The sequence below is a fragment of the Jaculus jaculus genome, chromosome 5 (assembly GCF_020740685.1).
Source record: "Jaculus jaculus isolate mJacJac1 chromosome 5, mJacJac1.mat.Y.cur, whole genome shotgun sequence".
Classification (NCBI taxonomy): Eukaryota; Metazoa; Chordata; class Mammalia; order Rodentia; family Dipodidae; genus Jaculus; species Jaculus jaculus.
In genome coordinates, this window is record NC_059106.1 from 69,403,525 (window position 1) to 69,422,520 (window position 18,996).

Below are 18,996 nucleotides of genomic sequence, written 5' to 3' on the forward strand. Positions count from 1 at the left end.
CAAACACCCCCCCCCCAAAAAAAAACACCTCTTAAGTAACAAACTCCCTTAACAAGTGGCTGAGAAGACTAAGTGAAGCACAGCACAAAATGCACTTAGGATGATGCCAAGCACATATTAAGCAAACAGAATGCTATCTGTTGTTATTATCCTTGTTCCAATGAATAGAATGTGATTTATTGATAGGCTATTTTGAGCCAAAGGTTTTCCTGTCCTAAGGTTCTATTGACCCAATTATCACTATGCTGAGGATTATACATGAGGAATTCCTGTATGCAGGAATGACTTTGAATATAAGGATGAAACAAGAAACAATCATGCAATTTTAGAGTACCTGAGTTACATGAAAACCTTAGGTGTGCTTAAGATTGTACCAACCTCCCTGGGACAGGGTCTTTTCTTTATCTTCATCTTCTGCAATTATTTCTGCCATCTCAAGGAGATCAGCTTCAAATGGATGTGAAGGAAGTTTTTCCTTAATATCTTCAATGCTCTCTGTGATTTTATCCTCATTATCCACTGAGGATGGAATGAGCATGGGAACAGGCATCTGAAAGAACAAGGACAGACTGAAGGTTTCTTGTCAGAATCTGTGAGATGTTTTAAGTATTACAATAATATACACATTTTGATAGATTCTCACTACAAGTTACTAATACACTGGTATTATAAGACTATAGCTATTAAAATAAAAAACTGCCATGCCCTTAATCCCAGCACTTGGGAGGCAGAGGTAGGAAGATCTATGTAAGTTCAAGGCCACCCTGAGACTACAGAGTTAATTCCAGTTCAGCCTGGGCTAGTGTGAGACCCTACTTTGTAAAAACAAAAATAAATAAATAAGAACCTGGGTGAGAGAGATGGCTAAATGGTTAAGGGCATTTCCTATGCAAACATGAAGACCTGGAAAAACTGAGTTTGATTCCCAGGGCCCACTTAAATAGCTAGGAATGGCCACACATATGTATAACCACAGTCCAGTAAGGAAGCAGAGATATGAGAACTGATTGAGTTTGTGGAAAAACAGTAGGCTCTAGAATTAGTATGAAACTTCAGCTCAAGTAAGAATGGGTGTAAGAATGATGGAGGCAGACACCTAATGTTCCTACAGGAGAATGCATGGGACACTGCACCAGCGTGTGTACATACATATACCACTCATACACACACACACACTCCCCACATTGCACACACACCTCATTAAATGCTTTTCTGGAGAAAAATAAAAATGGTGGTGCATGCCTTTAATCCCAGCACTTGGGGAGCAGAGGTAGGAGGACAGATGTGAGTCTGAGGCCACCCTAAGACTACATAGTGAATTCCGGGTCAGACTGAACTCGAGTGAGACCATACCTTAAAAAGAAAAAAAAATATGATGGAGAATGGAATTTCAAAGGGGAAAGTGTTGGTGGGGAGGGAGGGAATTACCATGGGATATTTTTTTATAATCACGGAAAATGTTAATAAAAGTTAAAAAAAAACACTTCTTGGATTCTTCAAAAACATAATCCTGTAACAGTTTCATTAAATTTTTGTTGTTGTTGTTTTTTGAGGTAGGGTTTCACTGTAGCCCAGGCTGACCTGGAATTCACTATGTAGTCTCAGGTGGCCTCAAACTCACGGCAATCCTCCTGCCTCTGCTTCCCGAGTGCTGGGACTAAAGGTGTGTGTCACCACATCTGGAGCTTAATTTTTTTAAATGTTTTATAAAAATTCATTTTATTTATTTATTTTAGAGAAAGATAGAGAAATAGGCAGGTAGAGAGAGAAAGAGAATGGGAATGCCAAGGCCTCAGCCACTGCAAACAAACTCCAGATGCATGTTCTCCCTTGTGCACCTGGCTTATGTGGGTCCTGGGGAATTTAACCTGGGTCCTTTGGCTTTGCAGCCCTCATTTTGTTTTTAAAAAAATCTTGGCTAACATTTCTTTTGTTTTTGTGGGTTTTTTTTTCCTTGTTTTTCGAGGTAGGTTCTCTCTTTAGTCCAGGCTGACCTGGAATTTACTATGTAGCCACAGGGTGGCCTTGAGCTCACAGGTATCCCCACCTCTGCCTCCCAAGTGCTGGGATTAAAGGTATGCGCCACCACACCTGGCTTGGCTAACATTTCTTGCTTTATACTTTTACAAATGATAGAAAATCATATTTAACAGAAAGATGCAAATAAGTGTTATTTTCTATTCTCACTAGAATCTAGAATTCTAACATGCTATTTTCTGATCTTTTTCTGTTTGAGAGATGTTTAATAACTATTTAATAACTTTTTCACTCTTTTCATTCCGTTTTGCTTATATTAGCGCAGTCTGGACTGGAGCACACTAAGTAAGTTAGGCTAGCCTCAAATTTGCCACAATCCTCCTGGCTCAGACTTCCAAGCGCAGCAATTAGTTGAGCTTGAGCCACAATGCACACTGTAACATTTTTAAAAAATATTTTGTTTGTTGATTTGAGAGAGAGAGAGGAAGAGGAAGAGAAGAAGAGATAATGAGCACGCCAGGGCCTCCAGCCACTGCAAACAAACTCCAGATGCAGGCACCCCCCTTGTACATCTGCCTTATGTGGGTCCTGGGGAATCAAACCTGGGTCCTTAGGCTTTCCAACCAAGTGGCTTAGTAGTTGAGGCACTAGCTGGCAAAGCCAAAGGGCCTAGGTTTGGCTCCCCAGGACCCACGTGAAGCCTGATGGACAAAATGCTTTATAACAACCTTCACTGAGAAGAGACAGTGCAAATGAAAAAGGTCTTCTATATTCTCCATGTTAAGTTAACAACAGAGTGTAACAGCCAACCAAAGTCAGGTACATTTTAACAAGTGAAGTTTCTTTATAAAGCTCTAAGATGTTAATGGAGGAAAGTATAAGATAAATTTGCCTAAATCTCTAAGTGATTACTCACTGGAACTGGAATCCCAAAGGGAACAGGAGCATACTGGGTATAAAGATGAAGAGGTATAGGTACAAACACTGGCACGGGAACTGGCACCACAATAAGCTGGGGCTGGCTTGGAGTGTCTTCTAATTTAAAACAAAACAAAAATACAAAGAGGGTTAGAAACATTTTAATCAAACTCCATTATAAGAAATAGGTTAGCGTTGTTTCAAAACAAATGTATTTTTCAAGAACAGATTCAAGAAAGGACAGCATGCTAGGAGGAGGTGTTACAACACAGAATATTCATATGCAGAAGAATGAACTCCCACTAGTATTTGGCCAAAAGAGAGGCCACATCCATCAAAATCTCCCTTAATTAAAGAACTTTATTCCATCCGGGCGTGGTAGCACACACCTTTAATCCCAGCACTCAGGAGGCAGATGTAGGAGGATTGCTGTGAGTTCGAGGCCACCCTGAGAACATAGAGTGAATTCCAGGTCAGCCTGGACTAGAGTGAAACCCTACCTCGAAAACAAAACAAAAACAAACAAAAAAAAGCAGCTTATCCCATTTAACCTTTGCTGACCTCATTCTCCCTTGGAGAATCTGTTTTTCTTTTTCAGAAGGAAGTAAGAACGAGGAGATAAACACCCCTCACAAATCAGCCAGGGCCCAGGGGAGATCACAGTGGAACTGAGGAGATGAGCACGAGGGCTGCTTCAGTGGCGAGCCTCACAAGGGAGACAGGCAATGAAGGCACTCAAAATGTCACAAAGCCGAAATCCAAAAGCTGCTGAGAGCACCACAGTAAAGCAGAATTAAAACACCCACCACAGACCAGGGAGTTTTGTGGTAGGGGGCGGAAAGATTGTAAGAGCCACAGAGGTAGGAATGTCCAGAGGCATTCCCCCCACTTTACAATGGCTGGCTGCTGTTCTCACAGCTCATAACCCAAAACCCCATGGGGAATACCAGCAATCCTACTGAGGAGGGCCCTCAGCAGAATGGGGGCAGAGAGGAGGTGAATGATGGTACCAACACATGATGTGTCCATACCAAGTTTCTACTTAATTAGAAAAAGATAAGGAAAGAAGAGCACACTTGCATGTGTTAATGTAACTATTTACAAAACATTTTTGGAAAACAATCAGGAAACGCATAACAGCTACACCTATACTTTTTGTCACAATCATTTCACTCCTATGAATCTACCCAGAAAGAATATCATCAGGAAGACACATACATAAAATATTGTTAGCTAAAGTTTCTGGCAAGAAACCTGTAAGGTTGATTGATCTCTGGGTTATCTTACCCCACACTTAAGGGGCCATTTACTGCCTAACTCTGTGTTTGACCTAATAACCAGTGACTCTTAGGTTAAGTCCTTTTGGAATGAACAGACCCTGGGCTCACTTAGAGTGAGTTAAAGATTTAAATGCAAGCCCTACAACTATGAATCTACTATTAAAAAAAAAATCAATTCAGAGATGGTGGCATACGCCTATCTCAGATCTTCAGAGGCAGAGGTAGGAGTATTGGTGTGAGTTCAAAACCAGCCTGGGACTACAGAGTAAGTTCCAGGTCAGCATGGAAAAGAATGAGATCCTATCTCAGAAAAAAAAAAGAAAAAATCATGCAAAATGCTTCAGGACACTTGTGTGGACAGGAGAATTCCCAGAAGCTTGCAGGCCACCTGGCCCGGGTATATACACCAAGAGACAAGCCTCAAGCAAAGTGAAAGGCAAGGACTGACACCAAATGATGCCTTTCAATTTCCTCATGCCAGGGTATGTGCATATGTGCACCCCCCCCCACACACACACATACAAGTTTTTGTTTTAAAGGTAGGGTCTCCCAGGCTGATTCACTATGAAGTCTCAGGCTGGCCTTGAACTCACAGAAATCCTACTCCCTCTGCCTCTCATGTGCTAGGATAGGATTAAAAATGTGTACCACCATGCTCAATCAGATACCTGCCCCCCCCAAGGTAGGGTTTCACTCTACCTCAGGATGAACTGGAATTCACTATGTAGCCTCAGGATGGCCTCGAACTCAAAGTGATCCTACTACTTCTGCCTCCCCAGTTCTGGGATTAAAGCATGTGCCACCATACCCGGCTCTCATCCAGATTTTTGAAAAATATTTTTATTTACTTATACACAGAGATAGATAGAAAGGAGAGAGAAAGAGGCAAAGAGAGAGAGAGAGGGAAAATATGGGTGCACTGGGGCATCTGCAGACAAACTCCAGATGTATACACCACTTTGTGGCTTTATGTGGAACCTGGGGAATTGAACCCAAGTCATTAGGCTTTGAAGGCAAGTGCTTTAACTGCTGAGCCATCTCTCCAGCCACTGATTGTTTTCCATTTATTTCTGATTTATTTGAGAGAAAGAGAGAGAGAGAATGGGTGGGGTACACGTTTTTAATCCCAGCATTTGGGAGGCAGAAGTAGAAGGATGGCTGTGAGTTCAAGGCTACCCTAAGACTACATACTGAATTATAGGTCAGCCTGAGCTAGAATGAGACCCTACCTCAAAATAAATAAATATATGTGTGTGTGTGTGTGTGTGTGTGTGTGTGTGTGTATATATACACACACACACACACACACACACACATATACATATAGACACGCACATATATATTTTAAATGAGAACTAAGAGTTAATCACATTGGTGAAAGTCTATAGTACTAGATAAATATAAATAAATAAATAGACAAAATTTCAAAAATCAGAACTAGGAGCTAGGCATATTGGTGAAGGTCTATAGTCCTTTATACTCCTAAGACTAAGAATAGGAGGAATGCTTCAGACTAGGAATTCAGAGCTACCCTAAGGAAGACAGAAAGGACCTGTATCTTAAATAAAAGCCACAAGCTAGATTCCAGCACATGGAAGGTAGAGGTAGGAAGACTGCCATGAATTCAAGGCCAGCCTGAGACTATATAGTGAATTCCAGGTCAGCCTGGGCTACAGTGAAACCCTACCTCAAAAACCAAAATAAATAAATAAATACAGCAACAGCAGCACCAACAACAAAATCTCACTCTGCAAATAAATTATCTCAACTATTTAGTAACTCCATGAAAACAGGGCCTATATCCAAAGAAAGGAAAGGGTACATTGAAAAAGACCTGCAATTCTGTGTTTAACACTATATACAAAAGATAAAGCATCAACTTAGAGCAGGGCATGGTGGCATACACCTTTAATCCCAGCACTGGGGAGGCAAAGGTAGGAGAATCGCTGTGAATTTAAGGCTACATAGTAAATTCCAGGTCAGCCTGGGTTAGAACGAGGCCCTACCTCAAAAAAACAAAAAATTAAAAAAAAAAAAAAAGGAATCACCTTCAAGTTCACTGACAAGTGAGTAAAAAAACATGAGCATGCTCTCTCTTGCTCATTCCTTCTCTCTCTCTCTCTGTCTCACACACACACACACACACAAGATTATTATTTAGCTATAAAAATAACGAAATACTGCCACTTATGGCAGCATAGGTGGGCCTAAAGCAGATTCTTTGAGGATGACTGACAAATACAGGGGTCCCATTGGATCAATCACTTTTAATATTGTTTAGTACAACATTTAACAACTAGTTATATAATTTAAGAAGTAACTAAAAATTTGAAGGTTCTCAATAAAAAGAAATGATAAATATATGAGGTAGATATGTCATCATGATCTGATCATTACGTAGTGTATAACCCATAAATACTTAGTTAAAACTTTTTAAAAATACATTAAAAGGGGCTGGAGAGATGGCTTAGTGGTTAAGGCGCTTGCCTATAAAACCTAAGGATCCAAGTTTGACTCCGTAGAACCCACGTAAGCCAGATGCCTAAACTGACGCACGTGCACACACACATACAAGGTGACACATGTTTCTAGAGCTTGAATGCAATGGCTAGAGGTCTAAATGCACTAATTCTCTCTCTGTTACTCTCTCATTAAAAAAAATGCATTAAGGGCTGGAGAGATGGCTTAGCAGTTAAGTGCTTGCCTGTGAAGCCTAAGGACCCCGGTTCGAGGCTCGGTTCCCCAGGTCCCACGTTAGCCAGATGCACAAGGGGGCACACGCATCTGGAGTTCATTTGCAGAGGCTGGAAGCTCTGGCGCACCCATTCTCTCTCTCTCTTCCTCTATCTGTCTTTCTCTCTGTGTCTGTCGCTCTCAAATAAATAAATAAATTTTTTTTAAAAATGCATTAAAAACATGTAGTAAGTATCATCTAGGACACAAGGGACCTTAGGAGTCTTATAAAAAGAAATAAACTAGCAGAAAAAAAAAGTTGAGTACAACAGTAACAAAAAGTGAATGATCTGAGTATAAAATGACAACAGGTTTCAGTTTGGAAGAGGGACTGGAGCACTGACATTAGAGACTGGGTATAGAGAACTGCTAACAAGAGTAAGTATGATATGGGCTGGATACGTGGCATAATGGATAAGGCTCTTGCCTGTGAAGTCTAAGGATCTAGGTTCAATTCTCCAGGTACTATATAAGCCAGATGCACAAGGTGGCACAGTTATCTGGAGTTTGTCAGCAGTGGCTAGAGGCTCTGGCATGACCATTCTCTCTCTATCTCTCCCTCTCTATCTCATGTAAATAAATAAATCTTTTATTTATTGGTGGCACACACCTTTAATCACAGCACTTGGGATGCAGAGGTAGGAGGATCACCATGAGTTCTAGGCCACCCTGAAACTACATAGTGAATTCTAGGTCAGCCTGAGCTAGTGTGAGACCTAACCTGAAAAAAAAAAAACTGAAAAAAAAATAAAATAAATAAGATATGCTGAAGGAAAGAGAATAGGAACAAGAACCACCTGTGTAAAGCTATAATGCCAACTTTTATTTAAAATATTTGCAGCAGTTAGGGGGAACTAATAAAGATTTAAAAGAAAGTTATGCCATCATGCCACATATCCAGCCCATACCATACTTACTCTTGTTAGCAGTTCTCTATACCCAGTCTCTAATGTCAGTGCTCCAGTCTCTCTTCTAAACTGAAACCTGTTGTCATTTTATACTCAGATCATTCACTTTTTGTTACTGTTGTACTCAACTTTTTTTTCTGCTAGTTTATTTCTTTTTATAAGACTCCTAAGGTCCCTTGTGTCCTAGATGATACTTATTACATAAAAGAAAGTGATTAAAATGTCTTTTAAAAAGATAATTTTGGCCGGGCGTGGTGGCGCACGCCTTTAATCCCAGCACTCGGGAGGCAGAGGTAGGAGGATCGCCGTGAGTTCGAGGCCACCCTGAGACTACATAGTGAATTCCAGGTCAGCCTGAGCCAGAGTGAGACCCTGCCTCGAAAAACCAAAAAAAAAAAAAAAGATAATTTTGGGCTGGAGAGTTGGCTTAGCAGTTAAGGAGCATACCTGTGAACCTAAGGACCCAGGATTTCATTCTCCAGGTCCCATGTAAGCCAGATTTACATGGTGGTATATTTGTCGGGAATTCATTTGCAGTGGCTAAAGGCCCTGGCACACCCATTCCCCTCCTCCCATCTGTCTAATAAATAAATAAATCTTTGATAAAAAGATAATTTTTTGGACTAGGTGTGATGGTGCATGCCTTTAACCTCAGCACTGGGCAGGAGGGCAGAGGTAGGAGGATTGCTGGGAGTTCAATGACAGCCTGGAACAACAAAGTGAGTGCCAGGTCAGCTTGGACTACAGTGAGATTCCCATTGCAAAAAATAAAAGTAAAAATAAAAATGAAAAAAAATAAAATAAAACAGCCTGGTGTAGTGGCTCATGCCTTTAATCCCAGCACTGGGGAGGCAGAGGCAGTAGAATCACTTTGAGTTCAAGGCCACCCCGAGACTACATAGTGAATTCCAGGTCAGCCTGAGCTAGAGTGAGACCCTACCTTGCGGGGGGGGGGGGGTACAGGATGGGGACATATAACACAGTCCCACTTAAGGGGAGGATGTGTATCCCACAAAACAAACATAAGTTGTTAGAAGTCCTTGATAGAAAATTACACCATTGCATTTTATTGCTGTTTCCTAAAAATTACTTGAAAGATGTTCCTGATTATCCTTCTGTTTTGAGTCCTTCTTTCCACTCTTCCATGTTAAGAGAACAAGTAATTTTTGTAGGTCTCTGTATTTCTGTATTTTGTAGCTGCCCTTTTGTAAGAAGCATGTTTCAAATAAAAATATAAAAGGAGGGGACAAGGACTGGAGAGATGGTTTAATGGTTAAGGAACTTCCTTGGAAAGCCAAAGGACCCAGGTTCAATTCCCCAGGATCCATGTAAGTCAGATGCACAAGGTGGTGCATGTGTCTGGAGTTCATTTACAGTGGCTGAAAGCCCTGGCGGACCCACTGTCTATCTGCCCTCCCCTCAAATAAGTAATAAAATATTTATTTAAAAAAAAACACAAAAAACAGATATTTTCAGCTTTACATAAATTGTTAAAGTAAGAGACAACTACAATATTCATAGCTAAAATGATGAATGTCTGTTGTAGGGTAGTTATAATATATAATAAACAGGGCTGGAGGGATGGCTTAGCAGTTAAGGCATTTGCCTAAGAAGCCAAAGGACCAAGGTTTGCTTCCTCACAACTCAAGTAAAGCTAGATGCACAAGGTGGTGCATGTGTCTGGAGTTCATTTATAGCAGATGAAAGCCCTGGCAAACCCTGTTCACTCTTATGTATTTCTCTCTCTCTCAAATAAAAAAAAAAAAAAATTAAGCTGGGCATGGAGGCACACACTTTTTTAGTCCCAACACTTAGGAGGCAGAGGTAGGAGGACTGCCATGAGTTCAAGGCCATCCTGAGAATACAGTGAATCCAGGTCAGCCTAGACCAGAGTGAAACCCTACCTTGAAAAAACACACACACAAAAAGAAAAAATTACATATATATATGTGCTACAAATATATATATATATTTAAAGGGTTGGAGAGATGGCTTAGCAGTTAAGGTGTTTGCCTGTGAAGCCTAAGGACCTAGATTTGATTCCCCAGTATCCATGTAAGCCAGATGCACAAGGTGACACATGTGTCTAGAATTTGTTTGCAGTGGCAAGAAGCCATGGCATGCCCATACTCAGTCTTTCTGTGTCTGCTTTTTTTTTTTTTTTTGAGGTAGCCCAGGCTGACCTGGAATTCACTATGGAGTGTCAGGATGGCCTTGATCATGGTGATCCTCCTACCTCTGCCTCCTGAGTGCCAAGATTAAATGCGTGCACCACCACGCCTAGCTTTGTATTTGCTTTTCTTGAGAGTGAGAGAGAAAAGAGGGGGCAAGCAAGCTTGACATGGTTGCACAGACATTTAACCCCAGCACTTGGGAGGCAAAAGCAGGAGGATTGAACTCAATTCGTGTTCAAGGCCAGCCTAGGCCAGAGTGACACCCTACCTCAAAAAGAAAGAAAGAGGGCTGGAGAGATGGCTTAGTGGCTAAGGCACCTGCCTATGAAGCCTAAGGACCCACATTTAATTCTCCAAGATTTTCATAAGCCAGATACACATGGTGGCACATGCATCTGGAGTTTGCTTGCTGTGGCTGGAGGCCCTGGCGCACCCATTCTCTCTCCCGCCTCCCAGTAAATACATAAAAACACATCAGAGGGGCTGGAGAGATGGCTTAGCGGTTAAGCGCTTGCCTGTGAAGCCTAAGGACCCCGGTTCAAGGCTCGATTCCCCAGGACCCAGGTTAGCCAGATGCACAAGGGGGCGCATGCGGCTGGAGTTTGTTTGCAGTGGCTGGAAGTCCTGGCGCGCCCATTCTCTCTCTCTCTCTTCTATCTGCCTCTTTCTCTCTCTGTCACTCTCAAGTAAATAAATTTTAAAAAAATGAACAAAAAAAAAAAAGAAAAGAAAAACACATAGAGGGGCTGGAGAGATGGCTCAGCGGTTAAGGCATTTGCCTGCAAAGCCAAAGGATCCCCGTTCAATTCCCCAGGACCCACATAAGCCAGATGTACAAGGGGGTACATGCATCTAGAGCTCATTTGCAGTGGCTGGAGGTCCTGGCACACCCATTCTCTCCTCCTCTCTTCCTCTTGCTCTCTCTCAAATAAATAAAATATCTAAAAAATAAATCAGAAAAAAATTTTTAAAAAGAGAGAGAGAGGAGGGAGGGAGGAAAGGAGGCAGGCAAGCAGAGGAGGGAAGAATCATGACCCCACCCACCAGCATTTAGAAAAATGGTGAGGGGCTGAAGGATGGCTTAGAGGTTAAGGCGTTTGCCTCCAAAGCCAAAGGACACAGGGTCAACTCCCCAGGACCCATGTTAGCCAGATGTACAAGAGGGCACATGTGTCTGGAATTCATTTGCAATGGCTGGAAGCCCTGGCGTGCCTATTCTTTCACTCTCCCTTTCTCTGTCAATTAAATAAAAATAAAATATTTTTTAAAAAATAGAAAAGTGAGCTGGGCATGGTGGCACACGCCTTTAATCCCAGCACTTGGGAGGCAGAGGTAGGAGGATCACCATGAGTACAAGGCTACCCTGAGACTACATAGCGAATTCCAGGTCAGCCTGAGCTAGTGTGAGACACTACTTCAAAAAAAAAAAAAAAAAAGTGGTACAGAGATTTTGCATATGGGTAGAGGCAGTTAGGGGTTGGGCAGGGGTTTATTGAAGAACTCTGAGGCTCTCCCCAGGGAAAAGGACTATGAAACAGAGTGTAAGAGGCTGGGGAAAAGTGTATCATGCACAAAGCCATGCGTTGGATACACAATATCACAATGAATGCAGGCATGAATGAATAACTGAACAGGGCACTCTGGAAAGCAACAGCAATTCCTTTTTTTTTTTTTTTTGAGGAAGGTATTGGCTGACCTTCTGTAGCTTCAGGCTGGCCTTGAACTCACACTGATTCTTCTACCTCTGCTTCCCAAGGGCTGGGATTAAAGGTATACACTACCACACTCAGTTAGCAATACCAACTCTTTAAAAAATTTTTATTTATTTCCTCCAGACACAAAATGGCCTGGATATCCATGACCTCACAGTGCCTGACGCTACATGACTGTCATAACAGGAAGAAAAGATCATGACATCAAAATAAAAGAGACTGATTGAGAGGAGGAGGGGAAATGATGGAGAATGGACTTTCAAAGGGAAAAGTGGGGGGAGGGAGAACATTACAATGGGAGATTGTTTATAATCATGGAAGTTGTTATTAATAAAAATTAAATTAAAAAAAGAAAAAAACATTATTTATTTGAGAGAGGCGGGGGGGAAGGAGAGAGAGAGGGAGAAGGAGAGAGGGGGAGAGAGAGAGAGAGAGAGAGAATGGGTACACCTGGGTCTCTAGACACTGCAAATGAACTCCAGACACACGCATCACCTTATGCATCTAGTTTACATGGGTACTGGGGAATCAAGCCTGGGTTCTCAGGCTTCACAGGCAAGTGCCTTAACTGCTAAGCTGTCTCTCCAACCGGCAATAGTAACTCTTCCTTTTTTTTTTTTGGTTTTTTGAGGTAGAGTCTCACTCTATACCAGGCTGACCTGGAATCCCCTGTATAGTCTCAGTGTGGCCTTGAACTCACAGTGATCCTCCTATCTCTGCCTTCCAAGTGCTGGGATTGATGGCATGCACCCCTACTCCTAACACAGCTCTTAATCAAAAGCCTCTAAAGCTTGTGCTTAGTACACATTGTAGTTATTAATAAAGGAATTAAATGTGTTCCTAATACTGTACTATCAGTTAGCTTCCTTCTCTTTAATTTATTAAGCCTCATATACAGAAATACCATACAGGAGCTGGGCATAGTGGTGCACGCCTTTAATCCCAGCTCTTGGGAGGCAGAGGTAAGTGGATCGCCATGAGTTCAAGGCCACCCTGAGACTACATAGTGAATTCCAGGTCAGCCTGGGCTAGAGTGAGATCCTACCTTGAAAAACCAAAAAAGAAAAAAAAAAAAAAAAGATGAAGAAAGAAATACCATACAGGAATGTTGTAAAAACCAACCTGGACAATGCATATAAGGAACTAAATTTATTATCAAGAAATAATGTGTAAACAATGTAGCCAGATTCCTCCATTTCTTTCTCCTGGAAAAAACAAAACAAACAACAACAAAAAAAAGTAAATAATAAGGCTCAAGGAACATACCTGTCTGGCATTCTTTGTTCTGAGTATGTGGTTTGCATGAAGTAGCTTTAGTCTGTGTAATGGGTTTGCACAATAAAGCTTTGTTCTTCAAAAGCCTTGGAGGTTGAGAAGGTGGCAGTTTCAGGGCATCTGTTTGTGTACTTGCCTAGTTTAAAGAAAAAAAAAAGTTAAAAGATATAAATAAGAAACCAAAGAAGTTAAGTACACAAATATAATTTTAAAATATATAATATATGGAAATTATACAGAAGAAACAGCATGTAAATACGCTACTAAATATGTGAGAAATGCAATGTACCTAAAGTATTAATGGTATGAGTATTTAAATTACTATAAATTTGACTCAATATATGTAATTACTGTATCAGTTTATCAAGAAAAATGCTAATCTTATTTTAAGAAGATGATCAGTAACAATACTGGCTGAATTTTTTCTTTTTCCTTTGTCTCCTTCCTTTCTTTCTCCCTCTTTCTTCCTTTTTTGATATTGGATTCTCCTCTAGCCCAGGCTGACCTGGAATTCACTACTTAGTATTAGGCTGGCCTCAAACTCACAGAGATCCTCCTACCTTGGCCTCCGGAATGCTGGGATTAAAGGTGTGCACCACCATGCCCTGCTAAGACCTGTTACTGCTTGACTGAGTTTCAGACTAACACCATCAGTCTTAGAGGATCTATCTAGAAATCTAAGAATCATCATTTAAGTACCTTGAGGAGCTTTGGCTCAGTGGTCCAGTCAGTGCTTGCCTAGTGTGTATAAGGCACCCAACACCCATGAGCACATGAACATGAAAAACATACACACATACAGTAACTCGAGTAAATGTGACATGAAAGTTATCCCACAGACTACGAAAAAATTTTGAAATGCCATTGTTCCAGTCCAGTTCATTATTTATATTCTTCTGTACTGATTCTTCTTTTAAAAGATAAAGCACAAAAGAAAAGGAAGGATTATTTACAGCATGATCTGCATGGAACAGTGGTGCGGAGAGAAGTTATACTTTTGAAAGCATTATTCATGACTTAGTATGTTAGCAGTCACCCCAAAAGTTAAAAGATAAAAATAACAAAGTTCATGCAATTAAACCTCAGTAACTTCATAAAGATATGAAGTATTCAAATAACTTACGGCATATAAACATTACAGTATTTATTACATATAGGTAATTATATAATTAAGATACATAAACATATACATGTGTAGTATATAAAAGACCAAATCCTATTCTTCAATAAATTCCTTAGTAAAAGAGAGGGAATTAACTCAGACATATTTGTGCATGCAAATGGAAACTATAGTTACCAGTATCAGTAAAAATATTGAAACTTACATCCCCAATGATCTTTGCTGTTACTGTTGGAACTGCACCTTGATATAAAACATAAATTGAAGATCTCTTACAATTATTTAAACATTAGTATTGAAAGCCAATTATCAGTACATTCATTTGTTCATATTCATTGAATTCAGTGAAAACTAGCAGTACTAAAGAACAAAATGAGAAAAAAGATAATGGAACTTTGGAAAACACTACTGCATGTCCTATCAGTGCACAGTGAGCTACTAAGTCCTAATATGAATGTGTTAGACATGCAAAAATCATCACTGTTAGGAAAAATGTATAGAATGATAAGATTGAACTCAAAAAGTCAGGAAAAAACACTTTCAAATCAAGCTATACCTTGTAAGACACTGTTAGAATTCACTGTAGGCTGAGCAGCAGGAGCACTTGCCAAAGATACTACATTAGCAATAACTGGAGTTGAATCTTTTCTGAGTGATGTCGGGGGCCCTGCAGAAGTGGCTTGGACCATGGAAATACTTGCTAATCAAAGAAATAAAATAAAATAAGAATAAAGAAAGCTCATGTAATTTATATGATCTTATATAGAAATCAACATCTCAAGGAGATTAAGCATTGCTTTCAGAATGGAGTAGTTTTTGTTAGAACAGAGTAATTTTTGGATTAACTATCTGCATTTTAAAAAATTTGTTAGCTCTTAAATTAGTGAAACCTGAAAATCTCCCACACATACATGTATATAAAAGATGCATCAGTCCCACTTAAATCTAACAAAAATGTCCATAGACACAATACCAAACCATGAAGATCAGAAAGTAAATTTAGTGGAATTATATAGTAAATCTAAAATCTTACCTTTACATTTAAAAGGATTATTTTAATTTCTGAAGAAGGCTCTTGTAGTTATTGCTTCTATTTTTATAAAGATAATATATGCAGACTACTGGGTTCTAGAATAGTACTAATTTTGAGTTTGCAAATTATAGTTTCTGAGATTCAATGTCCTAAATATGTCTACAGTTGGTTGATTGAGACAAGGTCTCAATGGCCTTCAATGTTTGCTCCTCTTGGGATTAAAAGTTATGCAACACCATGTCTGACATATTAAAAATATACTTAAAGTGCTACATAATTTAGCCTTTATGTCTTTGTAATAAATAATCTAAAATTTCTTATTATGGAAGTCAAGGTGCAAATAGTAAGTGTCATCCCTTCCCACACAGTATTCTCAGAAAAAGCAAAAACAACGTTAAAAAATTAATTTCCTGCTTTTAAGGTATTCAACAAAAGGATTTAAATGTTAATAGCATCTGAGTAAAGTAAGATTTACATTTTGGGCTGGGGAGATGGCTCAGTAGTCAAAGACTCTTGCTTACAAAGCCTGTCAGCCCAGGTTCATCCCAGTAACCATGTAAAGCCAGATGCACAATGTGGTACATATGTCTGGAGTTGTTTGCAGTGGCTAGAGGCCCTGGAGTGCCCATTCTCTCTTTCAAGTAAATTTAACACATACACACACACAATTTACATTTCTAAAAATTATGGATAATTATTTACATATATAGAAAAAAAAAGGAGTTAGTTCCATGTACTGACTAAAAGCTCCATTCACGACTACTTATGTTTAATTTTACCTGCATTGTTTTGTGAAGGTGGGTCACATATACTTTGCTGATGGCAGAACATCAAGATACAAAGCAGGTTACAAAAATGTTTTATTTCCCCTCGCCATTTCAAGGACTCACTGAGTTTACCCTGTCTTTTACAACCATCACATTTGGCCATCTGAAGCAGAAATTGAAGACAGTAAAGAAGAAACAAATTACCTATGGTTTGACAGAATAAAAACAAGATAAGTGAAATAAACTAACTTTAGAATTTAAATAATAATACTTAAAAGGTTGATCATCCTTGGGCTAGGGAGATCTCTCAGTGGTCAAAGGCACTTGCCTGCAAAGCCTGCAGGCACAGGTTCAATTCCCTAGTACCCATGTAAAGCCAGATGCACAAAGTGGCACATGCATTTAGAGTTTGTTTACAGGGGCAAGAGGACCTATTGTGTCCATTCTCATTCTCTCTCATCCGACCAACTCCCTCTCTAATTGCTAACATTAAAAAAAAAATTTTAGTTTTATTTATTTATTTGAGAGAGAGAGAAAGAAACAAAGAAACAGAAAGATACAGAAATAGACAAGTAGAGAGAAAGAATGGGTACACCAGGGCCTCTAGCCACTGCCAACGAACTCCAGATGTGTGCGCCCCCTTGTGCATCTGGCTTACGGGGGTCCTGGGGAGTGGAACCTGGGTCTTTTGGGTTTGTTTGCAGACAAGCACCTTAACCGCTAAGCCATCTCTCCAGCCTGCTAATTTTTTTTTTTTTAAGATTGATCATCTGCAGAGGAAGCAAAGACATGAATATTGCTCCCAATACTATGCTGACAACCACCTATAGGAAAATAGCAACAAATACTGTGGTGAACTGAGACAATGGAGCAAAAGTACAGAGGTTACAGAGAACTCAATTCTATAACAAACTGCTACCATACTTCCCACAGCTCAGGGATTATTGCAGAAGAGGAAGCTGGAAGTTTGTAAGGGCCAAAGGGTGGGGTAGACATCCTGAGGTGCAGCCTCCCCCACTCCAACAGACTGATAGAGGCCCTAATTACCACACAGTGAATAGCAATAAGTCTACTTAGAAGGGACCTCAAGGAAATGGGGACCAACGAGAGGGAAAAAAGGTATAAGCTATGAAGAAATAAATAAATATTACAAGCTGGGGAGAAGAAAAGGTTGATCACGAGAAACTAATGATCTATTTTATAGTAAATTTAAAAAAAAATTATTTGCAAGCAGAGAGATAGAGATGTAGAGATAGATATAGTATGAGCACACCAGGGCTTCTACCACTGCAAATGAGCTCCAGATGCATGTGCTGCTTTGTACATCTGGCTTTACATGGGTACTGGAGAATTGAACCCAGGTCATTAGGCTTTGCAGGCAAGTGCCTTAACCACTGAGCCACCTATCACTTATCCAGACCATGTAAATTGTTTTTTAAAAACCAAGTATGTGCCACCTTGTGCATCTGGCTTACATGGGTCCTGGGGAATTGAACCTGGTCCTTAGGTTTTGCAGGCAAGTGCATTAACCACTAAGCCATTTCTCCAGCCCAACAAATTTGTTTTAATTTAATGACAAATGAATAAAATGATCATTTAAAAACCTTTTTTTTTTTTTTTTGAGGTAAGGGTTTGCTCTAGCCCAGGCTGACCCAGAATTTACTATGCAGTCTCAGTGTAGCCTCGAAATCACAGCAATCCTCCTACCTCTGACTCCCAAGTGCTAGGATTAAAGGCGTGCATCACACCCAACACATCATTTTAAATAAATTTTAATTTCATCAATCTGATGTCCCTTTTATAGGAAGTAAAAAAACAAAAAAAGAATAAAACTTCAATGACATTAAACCTTCCTAAATGTCTTATTCATTGCTAGAGACCATAACATATTTGTGAAGTTTGCATAATTACGCTGTCCTTCGCTTTACATGAGACTTACAAGGCACACAGCTGACACTCCAGCCCCACAAGCTCAGGAGTGCGCACCACTTACCTGATAGAAGAGCACGGTGTACTTAGACATGCACTCCTCACAGCAGAAGTCTTCCACCTTTCCACCCAGATGATTCTGTATTAGTTTGGGAGATGTCTGTAAACAGTAACTGCACATTTTACAGTGACTTCCCCAGCGTTTTCCCAAGTCATGTTTATAAAGTAACTTGCAACCTAAAAAAATTAAGACAAAATTAACACTGGGGAGAATAAAACTACATCTTTAATTTAACTAACCTAGAAATAAGTTTTCTCACTTGGGCCCTGACTAACAGGCAAGACAAGAAATCAGTTTAGAGAATCTTTCTTTTTTTTTCTTTTCGATAAAATGATATAATGGTAAGATAGAAAACATTGTACTACATTACATATAGTGAATTTCACTTCATGAAACTTTTGTTATTATTTGTAATGTGAAAATATACTGGGTTACAATGTAAAATATAATTCATTTGTGTTGTGACCAAAAGGTTTGAAAATGCTGGACATGGTGCACATGCCTTTAATTCCAGCACTTGGGAAGCAGAGGAAGAAGGATCACTGTGAGTTTGAGGCCACCCTGAGACTACACAGTAAATTCCAGGTCAGCCTGGGCTACAGTGAGACCTTATCTTGGGAAAAAAAGGGGGGAGGGGTGTCTGAAAGCCACTGGCTAGAAGAATAACATTGCAATTTTAGAGCCAAAACAAAATACTATAAGCATAACATTTTATCTAAACAAAGCAAACCATGTATTTCATGTTAATCTGCCTATTCAGATCATTTATATTCATAAACATAACAGGTGTTTAAAACAATAAAAAGATAAACAAAAGATCCTACAAGGATTTAAGAACTATCTAGAAATGAATGTAAGGATCTTTGAGTTCTCCAGGGAGCTAGTGATGTTAAATGTATTTCATATCAATATCTTCTGCATTAAATTTTGAGGATCTTTAATGTTATTTAACATCTATATGAAATAAAGAACTAGATCAAAAGAGAATAAACCATGTGTCAGCAAATGAAAACTTTGTTAGCATACACATAAGACAAAATTCATATACTATGTTACAAGCACTTTCTTTTAGTGAGTTATTTTTTTAAAAAAAAAAGACATGAAAGTAG

General features: G+C 39.6%; 1 protein-coding gene across 4 annotated transcripts in view; it reads right to left on the reverse strand.

Moving 5' to 3' along the window:
- The window catches only part of Zmym4 (zinc finger MYM-type containing 4), a 152,877-nt gene that overhangs the window by 40,078 nt on the left and 93,803 nt on the right, over positions 1-18,996 (reverse strand). For all 4 annotated transcript variants that reach the window (XM_045149031.1, XM_045149029.1, XM_045149033.1 and 1 more), the window contains 7 exons: positions 17,891-18,063; positions 15,910-16,060; positions 14,654-14,797; positions 14,303-14,340; positions 12,969-13,113; positions 2,894-3,012; positions 379-550 (listed from right to left, as the gene is read on the reverse strand). In XM_045149031.1, the coding sequence (XP_045004966.1) occupies positions 379-550; positions 2,894-3,012; positions 12,969-13,113; positions 14,303-14,340; positions 14,654-14,797; positions 15,910-16,060; positions 17,891-18,063 (942 nt within the window). The remainder of the gene's footprint in view (positions 1-378; positions 551-2,893; positions 3,013-12,968; positions 13,114-14,302; positions 14,341-14,653; positions 14,798-15,909; positions 16,061-17,890; positions 18,064-18,996) is intronic.